The sequence below is a fragment of the Pyxicephalus adspersus genome, chromosome 5 (assembly GCF_032062135.1).
Source record: "Pyxicephalus adspersus chromosome 5, UCB_Pads_2.0, whole genome shotgun sequence".
In the NCBI taxonomy this organism is placed as follows: Eukaryota; Metazoa; Chordata; class Amphibia; order Anura; family Pyxicephalidae; genus Pyxicephalus; species Pyxicephalus adspersus.
In genome coordinates, this window is record NC_092862.1 from 53,897,163 (window position 1) to 53,913,694 (window position 16,532).

Here is a 16,532-nt window from a genome sequence, read left to right on the forward strand (position 1 = left end):
TGTGTATATATATATATATATATATATATATCATGCCGAAAGCTGACTTTTTTCTTAGTTCATTGACTGTAACATTTTTGTAACCATAAATACTTTGAATGTTACATAAACTAGTGAAAATGACAGACATTGGATGATGGGCATTGATGGGATGATTGTACATGAATAGATAGAACATCAATATTATTGAAAATAAACGTAAGAAGGGTTTCTTCTGATAAAGGTAAAGTTCCACCAATCTCAGAATTCTGTTAGATTAAGGGGATGAGCATTTCTCAGTATACCTGACTTATATCAGAAATACAGCATCTCTTAACAAGATATAAATTGGTATCCAGACTCCCACTAATACCCCCAGCGGGAAATATTTGTACACAACTTATCTGTTTTGCTTTCTATAAACAAGTACACAACATTTTTTATACTCAAAAAAAAATTCAGAAACATAAAATGTTAGGATTTGACATCCCCTTTGCGCCACATAGTTTCCTAAAGCGGTGGTTAATAATATTTAGAAATCCCCAATCACTTTCTGTTGAAAATTACATGGACTGTGTTGTTAAATTATAATTTGTAATATTTAGGACCCACATTTTGCACATTTATGTATTGTTATGTATAAGATATTAGTTTTATCAATTCAGATTTCAATGTATTGTGGTCTGTTTTATATAAGTACATAATTTACCTGCAGGGTAGCATAAAATAAATCGACAGGCTAAGTTGATCGAGTTGAGCTAGACCCCTGAAACAGAGCTTCCAGCTGCTGGAATATCAGAATTACACTCCAGGCTATAGGAGCTGGGCTTTAGTATGTATGTCTAGAATGATTATTCTTAATATTTTAGCACAAGTCCTAGAAGCTAGGGGGAAAAAATAATGTCTTGGAGCATGAATATAAGCACCAACTCATGTCAAGTACTAACTCTTCACAAGGCATAAATATTACCTTCCTTTTAATTTTGGGGCATAAAATATATTATATTGCACTTTAACAGGAAATGTACATTTTATGTGACATTCACTCCAGCCATTCATGTATATCTCATTTGCAAATTAATGAAAAGGACTAAATATTTTTTGTTGACACTTTTACGTTAGATTGAAGAAGCTTGTTATATGGAAATAATAACAGGGAATGCATTTTTCTAAGTAGATTCATATTGGACATAAAAAGGAATATACTATGGGCTAGGTTCCCTTCATCTGTGTATTGTTTAGAAGGTTTTACTACAAGTTTCTTAGGCAGAAGGCCAGGGATCAATTTATGTTCCTATTACCTTTGCAAAGCAGATGTTCTGCCATGCCTTGGTCATTTTTGATCCACCATTATAGCATTGCGCAGGTGCATTCAGTTTACCTAATGGCGGTGTGCGTGCAGAACCCTATCACCAGCTAAACAAAAGGATATAGTTCTTATACCAAAATTAATGTTTATTTTGGAAAGTTTTGGAAAGTAGCTTTGTAAACCAGGTAAAACTCTGTTCACTTTAAATACTCAATCAAGTGCAAGTTTTTTTTTAACTATTACGTAGGGTTTTTGTCTGCATTTGAATGAGTGGGTAAAGTGAACACAATTTCACCCCATTAGGTGTAGGTAAGCATTCACATGTGAGTAGAACATATAATTTTTTAGAGTGAACAGCCTCTATTCACTTATTTGATCAACACTGTTATGCTTGTATTGTTATGATATTTGGAGGGAAAAAAATAAATAAAACACAGGTGAAAAAACATATTGCAGGTCAGGTTAATCTGTAAAGGTTTTTTTATTTCTGCCTATTTATAGTGCCATACTGCATAGTATAGCCAGATGGAAGACATCCCTTAATACCTAAGAAATACGTTGGTGTCGTCTCTCTACTCACCCCTCCTATTAGCAAGTTCCTTGTCAACAAAGTTGCATGCAGTGCACCCTTCAAGTTTTGGTACAGCTGCAGTATATTTCTTTTTTTGTGCAGGTAAATGCAATGTCTCAGACAATGGGCCTTATTTATTAAAGATACACTTTCATCAGTGAAGCTGGGTGATGTAGCAAACCTGGAATGGGTTTCTTCAAAGTCATTTGCTATTTGCTGGCAAATGTTTTGAATCCTGGACCAGATCCAATCCAGGTTTGCTAGATCACCCAGCTTTAATAAATCAGGGCCAAATGGGCCATGACATCACAGCAGGGCTATCAGTATGGTCACAGCTAATTCACATGCCTGAAGCATATCAATCATCAACTGGGCAAACCTAGCTCTGTCCACTGCTTACTAGATTGATAATGCCTATGTTGCAAATCTCTTTCTGTGATCTGCAGTGTCTCAGAGCATGTGAGATCACACAGTAACTGGATTTTATCGATAACCTTCAGATGTGCTTTAAACCATTTTAAAACCTTGTCATCAACTGAAGTGTTCCCAAGATAAGAGTACTAGGCTGGAAAACTAAACCAGTTCAATTTTACACCAACATCCAAGATGAGTCCTAAGATTCCAAGGGTGCCTTCTACAGTCCAGGAATAAAGTACTCTTTGCAGCCTCTACTTTTACAGTTTTTATTTAAAACCACTGTATGTGATATCTGACTTTTTATTTTTATTAAATAATAATAATGAAAGTGAAGCACTAATCAATTCCACAGCTAGTTTTCATTAACGTCAGGAAAAAAACCTTAAACCAAAATACTGCACAGCGGCAAGGTCAGGATCCTTTCCTGCTGTAAAGTCTGTTTTTTTCCCCCCCGTTAGGTATTAGTAGGCACTAAAGGTTTAGTAGTGCCATAAATTGCCTTTCTTGCCAGTCAAACGGTGGAATGTGATGCAAGCTTGGAGTGATGGAATATAAATAACTCAAGATGAAATTACTAGATAATTTGGAAACTTAACAGTTTGCATTTTATACTTTCAATTGTTTTGCTGACTTGCTCTTTTTATGGATGTCTTGGAATTTATTAACAGTTTGAAGGCGTCTATCACCTTGTATCCAGTGGGCACAGTTTCACAAGAAGGAGAGTTGCAACAGTGATGCGTGCATTGCCTGCTCCAAAAAAGATTGCTATATTCCCATTGACATGCAGTGCATTACCATAATTGGCTTTTCTACATGATAGGACAGAGGAAATAATAATGTCATTTTATTTACAGCCAAAGTGTCCCTTTATGAGGCTTCTCCAAGTTTCTGCCATGCTGTGTAGGTCAAATGACATCTTTTGATCAGTCCTGTCCAAAGACATCAAAGCTGAGTGGCATGTAATGGAGACCTAGTGACAAACCAAATCTAGAAAAGAAATAAGACTGCCACTTTCCCATTAAACAGCCTGCTAAACAGCACAGCTTCCCCGTGTCGACTATGAAACCATTCTGACCAACTAAATAAGGAGAATGAAAGGAGGCTGAATTGGACATTAGTACTACAAATGACTGCGGTGATTGCCACTATTTCCCTCCTCCAAAATAAAAAGAAAAAAAATCAGCAAGCAAGCCATGCGAGTTACAGTTAGACAGATCCTCTCCTATTTAATTTACGTTTCTGCCACTTGCCGGTTTTCTGATCTGGTTTATTTAGGTTTGACATCGGCCAAATGGTGTAGCTGGATATCTGTGACAGGTATTCTTACTGATTTAACAAGTTACAGACCTCCTGAAAAGATAGATCTGCCACAAGCAGGCCTCTCTTACTTTCTGTTTTGTCATGGAATTTAGGACATGGAGTTTTTCATACATTCTATACTTAAAATTGTGTATGCTCGCTTTGTATTTTTTTTTTTTTTTTTTGCAATTTTTCAGTGAACATTGCATGCGTATTTTGTATGCAATCAAGCATGTTCTGGTGTTGTTGTCATCACTGGTGGAAAAAATAAGACTTTTTTTGTGCTGTAGTTACTTGCTGTGTGGCTTAAGAGATGCACTTCATTCGAGCTAATGTTCTTATTCAACTGTGAAAGACACAAAGAGGATTGGAATGCACGATGATCTATTGAGCATTAGATATGCAATTTAACTTATTTAGGGTTTTCTAAATAGTTTCCTCAGCCCACTTCATTTCCAGTACTAAGCGTATATTTGAAATATATTCTTTTGTTTAGCCTGCATGGCATATTGGTAGTTTAGAAGACAGCATATATGTTATTAGATGAGGTTAGCTATATTTGAGTTTAAATCAAATCATATTATAATTAAATTCTTAACAGGAAGTTCCAGCCATGTGTTAATTAATTGTATTATTATTAGGAGCTACAGTTTTTTTAATGCCATATGCTTAAGGTTACAGAAGGTAAAATTTTTTTTTTTGTATATCCTGTGTAGTTACAACCCAAGGTTATGGCTCAGGTGGTTAGGGTTAAGAACATCCAAAAAATGTTTCTTAGCATCAATGCTAAATTTATGTTATGTTTTATTGTCTTTTTGGCACAGGGACTTCCTGTTTTCTTACTAGTCAAATTACCAAAAAACTCAAGGTTTTTATGACATCTTAGGGCATTTCCATTGGCTTCAATATACAACTGGTTGTATGCTATATTGAAATGTCTGTAATCTGAAATTCTCCATTAGCTCCAATGCTCCAATTTGCTCCTTTGCATTCATTTGGCTTCAGAAAAGCTAGGTAAGCAAATTATCTTGTTGGTTTCTAGCTTAAAGAGACCCATATGTATTTAGAGCCCTCTTAGGGGACTCTGATTGACATACTAAGACAACATTGCATCATATATTTGATTTACTTGGTATTCTATCTATCAATCTATCTATCTATCTATTTATCTATCCTAATATTTCTATTCCATTCATGTAAAAAATCAGTGCGTGTGTGTATGTGTATGTGTGTGTGTATATATATATATATATATATATATATATATATATATATATATTAATATTGTTTAAATTATACTTAATTTTATTTTTACCCTTTTCTTTTACCCCTCTTGCATCAATATGCTTAGAAATGTTATAAGATTCTTTTTGTATATAAAGAGTTTAAGGACACCTATGTTCTCCAGTTTGGGTTAGGCTCTAATTTCTTTTTTGTGTCTTTTGCACTAATTTATTTTGTTTTTATGTTTATTTCATTTTTGCAAACAATAAATAGAAAACCAAATAGCTCAAACTGATTATTTTTTTTACACATGTAACTTATTACTTATTTCTCTTAACAAAATTGTAAACTAAGCCAGAGAGAACAAGTGGAATTTACTGCCTGTGATTTGCTTAAATACAGATTCAGGATCATATTTAATTTTTATAACATCATATACAAAATAGAAATAGAATCTAATTTTCAGAAAGTAGTAAAAATGGAGAAGAGAATTTTCTTGCATGATGAATTCATTCTCTAAGTGCTTGAGGCAAGTCGGCCTTGCAGTCTTTGTCAGCCTGATCTCCACCGCTCTCAATATTGCAGCAGACCTAACTTCCACCAAAGTGTCACATGTCTAGGTGAGCCGTGCCAGCCCCTATCTAAAGTGACAACCATCTTTGAATACCAGCTTTTTAAATGACTTATATTTCATCAGACATCTTGGAGAAATAGCAGTTTGGACAAGATGATATTTCACTTCATGTGTCCTCTTCTTATAACACTTTTTTATACAATATATTTAGGGGAATACTTAACTGTTGGATACTGAACATGTACAAGCTAAACACATTAGATTGTGCATCACAATTGTTTTTTAAATTCCAAGGTTTAAAATATTTTTTGAAAAATATAAAAAATATGTTTTGAAAATTTTTTTGTATATATATATTTGTTTGTGTGTATACATATATAAATATAGACATATTCACAGTTCTGTACAGAGAATAGAGAAGTATTCACATCAACAACAGGAATCTCTGCTTGTAAAGCAATTAATAGTCTAAAGTCTCCACCACACTCTACAATCTATTTTCTTTTTTTTCAGAACGACCTGTAAGCTCCATGCAGATTGCATCCTTGGTGGGATTTGAATAAAAAACCCAGTAGCATAGCTCAAGAGCTCTAACCACCAAACCAACAATTCCATATATTTTATTTAGAATAAACTATTAAGGTGCATATGTTTCATTAAAGTTGTCAGTTTTGTACCCTTGAACAAAAGAACCCAGGAGCAAAGTTTCAATAGAAACTCACTCACAAACATTGGTCTGGGTTAATGAAAATGTTGGGTCTGTATTGGGATTTGAAATATTCTGACTGGTCATATATTATCATCCATAATTTTATCATAGGGTAATTTATTTAGATTCTCTGATGCCTTCACATATATTAGGTTACATGTTTGCTATTGTAGACCACATACTTAGATTCCAAATTATACAAGTTAGTATCCAAAAGGTCTTTAATTGAATTTTTATTTTTTTAAATTTAATTTCTGTTTTTTTTTTATGTTTGCCTTTCATCAGCACAATACAGAACAAGAAACACATTTGAAAGCTGTCTCTGTGCACCACACATATTCATATTTTTCATTGTGTCTGTTTAAATTATTTTGCACAGCATTTAATGTTATCCAGAGAAGACAGCACATCTGTTTCATCAGAATGAATAGAGACTGCCATCCAGAAGGCATTCCATGTTGGCAACTCACGACAGTGCTTAAAAGCACGCAGCACACGTGCTCATTCTGTAAAACATGGAAATATTCGGTTCAGCTTCAGGTTCCACTATCATTTTCATTCTTGATTTTTCCTGCACTGTAGACCATTATGTGTGCACACAGCCGCTGTATCTTTACATGCATACCACATCCTGTTTTAACAACTTGTCTACATTTCGAGCAAATAAGGATCATGAAGTCTAGCATTGTGTTTATTCACCTTTTCACAGCTCAATGTCCTACAGCCTCATAAAGACATAAGGGAGGATTCATAAAAAGATGCAATCTTTCCATATCAAAAGACATTTTTACATTAAAAGAAACCTGTCAACCATTTTAAACATCTAAAACTAAATGTCTACCAAATGCTGACTGCCAATATTATTGAAAGCCAGAAAACTCCCCTCTGTGCACCTTTCTCATTTTATTCCACCTCATGCCAGAGGGTCTAAATGTGCAAAGCACTACAAAACCATACTATTGGGAATGCTGTCATATAATTGTTTTTAGGCAGGGTGTGGGCAGATAGGTAGGACATAATCCAAAAATCCATAAAGTCCCTAATTTTATTGTAAAATGAAGGTTCCTTGGCTACAGAATGCAGTTGCAAAATGTCATATTTGCTGATAAACATTCAAATTGGCTGACTTTAAAGCAAAAGTATGCAATTTGCACAGCTGGCCCTGCCATAGGGATAAATAATAAAAAGGAAACCTATGAACTGCATTGCAAAATTTCAATGCATGTGGGAGCCTTCAATATTTTCAGAATTAGTAGGGATTGTGACATTGGGAGCTGGCCTGAAAACCCACACTTGGCCTGCACAATTACATCACTGCACCTATAATGAAGAAACTGTTTCAATACAAAAATTCTTTATTTCCTCCTATCATATCTGTTGTGGAGGTAACCACGGGATTTCCAAACTTGTTACACCTTTGTATATCTGCACCTTTGTGTGTCAATACTTTTGGTGCTTTAAAGCAATTTAAATGTAGTTATTTCCTAGGACGGTAGTAGTGAGACTTGGACCGACTGATACCTGAATTACAAATACAAAATTCTAATTTTGGAAAAACAAGACAATTTCCATGCTTTGTTAGGTGACACTGATCAAATCTGATGACTGCAGATTTTCTGCTCGAAAAACCATGAATATGTATTTAAAAAAAAATAGTATCTATCAGCTGGGAAAGTGAAACAGACTGTCACAGCCATATAAAGCAAGTACATCTTTTCTTTGATGAATGCAACCCCTTTTCACTTCATTGCAATTTGAATGGATGTGTTACTGGGATAATAGTACCTAAGAAATATTTTGGTTTTAAAACTAAATGTCCATCATAAAAAAAAACTTGATTTTTTTTTTTTTTTTTGGTATTTTTGATAGCTGACCTGTCGTAGGGCAGAGATAAATGTACTTAAATATTTTTGGTGGTTTTGCTTTGGTCTGTGTATGTGATTCTAGGACTGGAATAATAGATGTTGATAACCATAAATCCATGTGAATAATGGTCAATAGGAACTATAGTAGCATTATTTTGAGATTTAGGAATCTTTAGATATATACCAATGTGCTGCAATATTTTACATTTTTGCTCTTGGGTTTAGGTTCCCACTAAAGATGTATTTAAGAAGCAACTTGTTTCCACTGTCAAAGGCAGATAAAGGCAAAAGAATTATGAATCTGCATTTTAAAGAAAGTTTAGTGTATTTTTTATAATTTTGTTCATTAATTCTAAAACATTATAAATTATTTTGCATTTTATTGGTATTATCTCACCTATGCTTTCACACTCACTATACTCACTACTTTTTTTGTTCTTTTGTTTTTCAGCATATGTTCCTGCAGAGGAATTAAAAGCAGCTGAAATTGATGAAGATAATGTAGAAGACGATGGGCTTTCATTAGATGTCCAAGACAGTGAATATTTATTCAGCGAGGAACCAGACAACAAAGAGACTCAGAGCTATCAAAACTCTCCTGTCAGTAGTGCAACTAATCAAGATGCTGGCTATGGTTCACCCTTTAGTGAAACAAGTGATCATCTAGCAGATTTTAAAAGTACTTCCTCTAAAGATGGGCAAGACAGGGAAGACAGCCAGAATGTGGACAACACATCTTTCCCTCAGGACAGCTTGGCACAAATCAAAGCAGTCTATACAAATTTGCTTTCACAGTGCAGTTGGCCTCCTCTGGCTTTAGATCTGAAAAAATCAAACTCAAGTCCCAGTGCAAGTAAACAAAGTGAAAGCACAGATGAAAATGCTAACTCTCCATCTCCCAAAACCATTACAAGTAGCAGTACTACTACAAGTACTAGTGTTAGCATTAGTACAACTAACAGTACAAGTACCAACAGTGCTTCTGGGTATGACTGGCATCAGGCAGCCCTGGCAAAGACATTGCAGCAAACATCATATGGACTTTTGCCAGAACCCAGCTTGTTTAGCACCGTGCAGCTTTATCGGCAAAACAATAAACTGTATGGGTCTGTGTTTACTGGTGCCAGCAAGTTTAGATGCAAAGATTGCAGTGCAGCCTATGACACCCTGGTTGAACTGACTGTACACATGAATGAAACAGGTCATTATCGTGATGACAACAGAGACAGAGATTCTGAGAGGACAAGACGCTGGTCTAAACCTAGAAAAAGATCACTTATGGAGATGGAAGGCAAGGAAGATGCACAAAAAGTATTAAAATGCATGTACTGTGGACATTCGTTTGAGTCTTTGCAAGATCTTAGTGTTCACATGATTAAAACGAAGCATTACCAAAAAGTGCCTCTGAAAGAGCCAGTACCAGCCATCACAAAATTGGTCCCCGCAACAAAAAAACGGGCTCTTCAGGATATTATTTCACCTGATTCCCCTGAACAAGCAGGAATCTCCCCAGGGGCTATAGCAAGTGATAATACAAAGGACCCGAAAACTGCAAATCCATACGTGACTCCAAACAACAGATATGGATATCAAAATGGTGCTAGTTACACATGGCAGTTTGAGGCACGCAAGGCTCAAATTCTAAAGTGTATGGAGTGTGGCAGCTCCCATGACACTTTGCAGCAGCTGACTGCTCATATGATGGTAACTGGACATTTTTTAAAAGTTACTAGTTCCGCCTCAAAGAAAGGCAAACAGCTTGTCATGGATGCAGTGGTTGAAGAAAAGATTCAGTCAATACCTTTGCCACCAACAACTCATGCGAGACTGCCAGCATCTTATATAAAGAAACAACCAGATTCACCCGCTGCATCTCCACTTTCTGATGACAGAAAAGATATTGAAAAGGAAAAGGCAACCAGTCCAGAGCCAGAGAAAAAGATTAAAGAAGAAAATGAGGATTCTGAAAAAACTGAGCCTGCAACGTCCTACCAATACCTCAGAGAAGAAGATTTAGATGACAGCCCTAAAGGTGGTCTAGATATTTTAAAATCATTGGAAAATACAGTGTCCACAGCAATCAGTAAAGCTCAGAATGGAACTCCATCATGGGGAGGATATCCAAGTATTCATGCTGCTTATCAGTTACCAGGAAGTGTAAAAACACTACAGTCAACCGTACAAAGTGTTCAGATGCAACCTTCTTATACCAGCAGTGTCAAATCCATGGCATCTGACCACAATGCTTTGATTCATTCACCTGATAGTCTAACTCCTCCACCTCACAAAAGCAATGTCTCTGCAATGGAAGAACTGGTTGAGAAAGTGACAGGAAAAATAAAGAAAGATGAAAAAACAATAGAGAAAGAAAAAGTAACACCAGTCAAACCACCATCTCCAGTGGCAAAGGAAAACAAAGACATCCTAAAATCTGATGAAGCCAACTCTAAAGTTATAAAAAAAAATGTAGAGGCTGAAAGTCCAAAGACTAAAAAGGAAGTCCCATTAGAGACCCATGCACCAAATGGAACAGAGCCTCTTAAAGCAAAACTTACTAATGGATGCAACAGCTTGGGAATCATTACAGATCACTCATCTGAGCCATCATTTATTAATCCACTTAGTGCATTGCAGTCTATAATGAATACACATTTGGGAAAAGTCTCAAAACCTGTTAGTCCATCTCTGGATCCATTGGCAATGTTATACAAAATTAGCAATAGCATGTTGGACAAGCCTGTCTACCCAACTACCCCTGTTAAACAAGTAGACTCTAATGATCGGTACTACTATGAGAATAGTGATCAGCCAATTGATTTGACAAAATCTAAAAACAAACCTCTTGTTACAAGCATGGCAGACCCTGTTTCCCCACCTCTCAGAGAAAGCGCACTAATGGATATTTCTGATATGGTCAAAAACCTCACAGGACGCTTGACACCCAAGTCATCTACACCATCCACAGTATCTGAAAAGTCTGATGCGGATGGAAGCAGTTTTGAAGAGGCATTAGATGAGTTGTCACCAGTTCATAAAAGAAAGGGCAGACAGTCCAACTGGAATCCTCAACATCTTCTCATACTTCAGGCCCAGTTTGCATCAAGCTTAAGAGAAACGCCTGAAGGTAAATATATCATGTCAGACTTGGGTCCACAAGAACGGGTACATATCTCGAAATTTACTGGTCTTTCGATGACCACAATTAGCCACTGGCTGGCCAATGTCAAATATCAGTTGAGAAGGACAGGAGGTACAAAGTTTTTAAAGAATTTGGACACAGGACATCCTGTTTTCTTTTGCAATGATTGTGCCTCTCAGTTCCGGACTGCTTCAACATATATAAGTCATTTAGAGACACATTTGGGCTTTAGCTTAAAGGATCTTTCAAAGCTTTCTCTCAGTCAGATTCAGGAACAACAGAATGTTTCAAAAGTTATCACCAATAAGGCTTTAAGCTCAATAGGTCTTATTGACGAGGACTCGGGATCCACATTCCAGTGTAAGCTGTGCAACAGGACTTTTGCAAGCAAACACGCAGTTAAACTGCACCTTAGTAAAACACATGGAAAGTCCCCTGAGGACCATGTGATATATGTAACTGAAATGGAAAAACAGTAACATCCAGTTATGCAGCCAGGTATGCAAGTGACCACAAGAACATTGCACTAAACATATTCATAATACTGCACTAGGCCTGACCTGAGCCTCTGAAATCAGTCTTATTTTTTGTTGCTGAACTGCCTATCTGGAATTTTTTTTCTTACACATATTTTATATTTATATTTATATTCTCTTTGTCTGATTTGTGCATGTTTCTTTTTTTGTGAGTCAATGTCTGACCTTTAATTTTCAACATCTGTTCTTGATGTTAAGCTATCTTTTGTAGAATGTAGTGGGAGACACCATTGAGAGACATTAATTTAACCACAAAGCAACACAAAGAACAATGACAAAAAAAAACGAAAAAAAACAAACATCCTAAAATTAACACGTTGCCATGACAATAAAGGTTGGAAAATCTAGTGGCGTCAAGTTAACCCTTTGAGCACTGCCATAGCATTTCTGTGCCTTTTCATATTAAAAAAAACATATTTAGCTAAAGTCTATACAATTCAAACATTTAAAAATGAAAATATATTTGTTTAAAAATAATACAGAACGTAAATCAAATTATGCATGCAGCCCTTGGATGAAGGAAGAACGCTATATAGTACTCTTAGGGTTACAATGCCACGTATGTAAAAAAAAAAAAAAATAGTAAATACTAGTACAACAGGAAGAACAAAATAGAATATATATCATATATACTGTACCATTAAGTGAGAAATATCAGAATGGAAAAAATGATGTTTCACTTGGGCAAAAATCTGTATGCAAATATGTTATTTACATGTGTAGAAATTATTTCTTGTTTTACAAGATGAATATTACAGTTTATAATTATTTGCAAATGTAAACTTTGGTACAAGCTTATGTGTTCCTACAGCAGTGCTGCATTTTGATCTCTTTTGCTACCAGCAGGTTAACCATTTTGAGCATCAGAGGTTATCTTAACCACTTGAGCAGTCGGGCATCCAAGGGTTTAAATTTGTACTTCACAGGTCCTTCTGGTGGACAAAATAATAGAACAGCCTGGGACAAATATTGGATTCTGTTTCCTGTAAATATAAGATAATAATTTAAGAGTACATGTTACAATATACCATTTGAAACAGTTCTGCTTTCTTTGTACCTTCTGGCTGTATGCTTTCACTTTGAACTTTTATATTGTCATTTTATATTCAATTCCTATGTATATAAAATGTAAAAAAAAATCACATTTTTGAATAAAATTAAGTTCCTGCAGATTGACTTAAACAGATAAATTTTACTGGCGCCTGCATCTATTCAGATGCACGTACAAAAGAAACTGACAAAAAAATTGAAATAAATACAAAATAAAGTAATGCACTATGAATTATACATTTTGATGTTCTATCATTAATATTGTACAGTACATTTCGGTTCACACAATTAAATCCACTGTTTTCTCAAGTGTGAAATAAACCCACATGCAGTTCTTGATTTACATACATTGTCATGTCGTCATTATTGTGCCGTTAAGGTGTTATTCCAGCAGTAAAAGGTATTGCTTATGCAATCAACCAAGATAATTCTATTCAAAATCATCTATTCAGTATCTGTATCCTGACATATTTCATTCAGGCTATTTCCATTAACATGTTACAAACAAGTCACAATAGTTTCAAAGAGGACACATACAAAATTATTGCTGCCTTAACAATTAATGAAGGGCATTGACTCAAATGTGGATATGGAGGGGGAGGTGGGATTACAGCTAACACACAGATTTCTGGGCTCTAAAATTGCATTTTTCTTCTACCTTTTTTAGGCGGAAGATGGTGAAAGCATGTGGGTGTTTTTTTTCTTCAGGTAGTTGTATCTACCTGGGCTGTAGCATGTTTGATTGTGGATAAGTTTAAAACAACTCCAGGCAGACTAAAAATAAATGAAACAAATTTTACCTACCTAATGATTTACACATCTCTGTCACATAGTTTGGCCTTGTCTGGCAGGAAAACCAGACTTGCTGCAAATCTGTAATATTTACAGGTCTTCCCACCCAGCCTGCAAGTGAACATTGAAAAGAGAAGCAGCAGATGAATGTTCTGTCTCCTTCTCAGTATTTTTATTGCATTGCAACACAATGGATTGTTTTCCTGCGCTACTTCTCACACCCATAGTTTAAGCTTTGCTGAACCAGGGCAGCAAGTTTCTGTTACTGAGTCAGATTTAGAAATAGGTCTACTTCCATTAGCAAAATAAATGTAAAGATGTATTTGTAAATGCATTCCTTTGTGTATTTTTTATATCTGCCTTGGAGTTCATCTTTAGCTTGCCATAACTCCACCAGGTGAACAATAAAGAATTGTCCCTCTTGTTTGAGCACATGGTCCATTTCCATGTCCAGAAAACCAGTAAAGGTTAAAGCATGCTTTTATTGCCCTCTATCCAGAAAATATATGCCTAGAAACAGTAGTCAGTACTGTTATAAAGGCAATGTGATGTAAAAACATAAACCAAAAAATAAAAATGTGTGAAAACACAAAATACAGCACTCAAACCCCCCATCTTCTTGTCCAGCACAGCGTTAACTCTAACACACTATTCCAGAATATTCATACAACTTTTGCAGGGATTAAATTTAGACACAACAAATTGTATTGCATATTTAATATTTGTTTGCTAAGTTTAACAGACTATACAACATAATACATGGCTTGTTCAAATGGTTGGGCACACTTCCAGTGTTTTATTTTAATTTTCAGAATGTGCAGTAATTGATTTTCCAGATCTTAATTATAATCAGGTTAAAGTTTACCTTTACCCAGACTATAGACATTATATGACTTACATACCCTTAACTGATAGTAAAAAATAAACAGTTCTCTCAGCTCTCCAGCTGCTTTAATGTGTGATATTCTTTTTTAAAGGTCCTCAACAGCAAATGAGTCAGGCTTCATTTTGTTTCTAACAGCCTAGAAATACTTACTGGCTTGCAGCCTGCCAACATTCTATTCTCAATGTCTATTTCTTATATCCAAAAGCTAGTGACAACTACCAGCTATTTCTAAAATACTTTACGTCATATGTGCCTATAGATCAAGGTCGGCAAACTCCAGCCTTTAGGTCACATATGGCCTAGCCAGTAGTCCGTTCTGGGCTAACGCCCCCCTAGTCAATCAGGCCTAATCCCGGCTGGCAGGGGTCAGCAACCCGTGGCTCCGGAGCCGCATGCGGGGGTAAGGAGACCTTTGTATAAATTGTGGAGGAGAGAGATTTGCTTTGAGGGGCGTTCCCTCTCCTTAAAGTATGCTTTGCAGAGGAGAGGGATTTCCTTTCAGGGGCGCTCCCTCTCCTCCGTATGCATTGCGAAGGAGAGGGATTTCCTTTCAGGGGCATCCCTGATGGGGAGAAGAGAAGGAGCCATCAGCGTGGGACTCGAGAGAGAGAGTCCGGCCTGGTGTGCCTTCTTGACCTCCTAAAATGGCCTAGTAGCCAAAAAGGTTTGCTGACCCCTCCTATAGATCAATGCTTTAGGTCTTGAAAAAAATGTGAAACATTTTTGAATACATGTAATCATTCTTTAAAGAATTAATAAACACTTTTTTAAAGATTTTTAAAGAATATTTTTAGATCACTTATAATTTTAGGTCCTCCCTTTGTGAGAATTAACCTTTACCCTATTGATATTTGGACCACCTGGACCAATATTAGCTGTGACCTTGCTGGCAAGTGCAACTCCTTCCCATGACTTTTGCAAAGTCCAGGTTTTCATTTTAGTTGAATGTCTGTTAACATCTGTAGGCAGTCCTTCATTTATCAGAATCCATAGCAAACATGCTGATGGGGGAGTGAGACATCTTGGCAGGGTAGAAAGATTTTGAAGAAAAAGCTGTGAAATGTGGGGCAGGCTGCAGTTTAGGCTTCAAATCCTATGCATTAAATGCTCACGATAGAGAGGATGGACGTTATAGGATTAGTGCACTAAATTTCTTGTTCTTTTAGATCAACATAAAATTGAACATGGAGTTATTTGAAGTTTGTCTAATTTAGATTGCATAATGCACAAAAATTGGTTATGAGATAAAAGTGACATAAATAGTTTACAATAAAAAAATCTATTAAATAAAAAATTAAAACTGAAATGTTCCTGTTGAAATGTTGACAATGCAAGGAAATACTGTAATAAAATGAAAATGTACTTCTTAAAGGTTATATTTTCTGGGTTATCATTAAGAGATTGAATAAAGAAAAACTACTGCGGAAAAAACAAGATCATGGAACATCAATAAAAATCTTCCAACAAGATTGCGTGTGTACTGGGCAGGTATGGTAAGTTGGACTTCCAAGCATCTGCAAAAAAGGTTCCAAGATGGTTTAATTCTCACAGGAGTAGTAATAGGCACGTCTTGTATTGTTGCTTACATAGTTATGATATAAACTTACTAAAATATGAAGAAACATAAAGTACATTCTGTTATTTCAAACATCATATTAATGTTGACCTTTTAGTAATTAGATGAGTATGTTCCTGATGTGTCACAATATACATAAACAGAATATTTAGGAAAGTTTTATCTTTTATCATTAAAAAAGAATCATTCTCCATACTCCCAGTGGATAGACTGCAGCATTGTTTGTACCTTGTGTGTTGAGTGTTTCTCAACCAGGGTTTTGTGAATCCCTAGGGTTCCTACAGAGGTTGCTAGGGGTCCCTTAAGCGTTGAGCAATTTGTGCTTCAGGTCAGTGTAATTAACAGTGAAGTAATATTCCTTCCATTAACCAGCAATTCAAAAAGCCTTCTTCCTACTTACCACCATGCCAATGTACTTACTGTGAGCTGTGGCTATAGTAAATATAGGGGGGCTCCTTGAGACCCGAAGGCTATTTGAGAAAGATTAAGAAAGGCTGCTCTAGGCCATTAAGGCTGTAGATGTTGACCTAGGATGATGCCTAAACACCACTGGCCCTACTATAAGGGCATAGTCATTTTGAGAACTGTGACCTGTAGGAGTGTAAT

At 35.9% G+C, this 16,532-nt stretch overlaps 1 protein-coding gene across 1 annotated transcript in view; it reads left to right on the plus strand.

Moving 5' to 3' along the window:
* TSHZ1 (teashirt zinc finger homeobox 1) overlaps window positions 1-13,015 on the plus strand; it is a 70,448-nt gene extending 57,433 nt beyond the window's left edge. Inside the window, exon 2 of the mRNA XM_072411524.1 lies at window positions 8,399-13,015. Within this exon, the coding sequence (XP_072267625.1) occupies window positions 8,399-11,565 (3,167 nt within the window). The 3' untranslated portion in view covers window positions 11,566-13,015. The remainder of the gene's footprint in view (window positions 1-8,398) is intronic.
* Window positions 13,016-16,532: the final 3,517 nt, after the last annotated feature.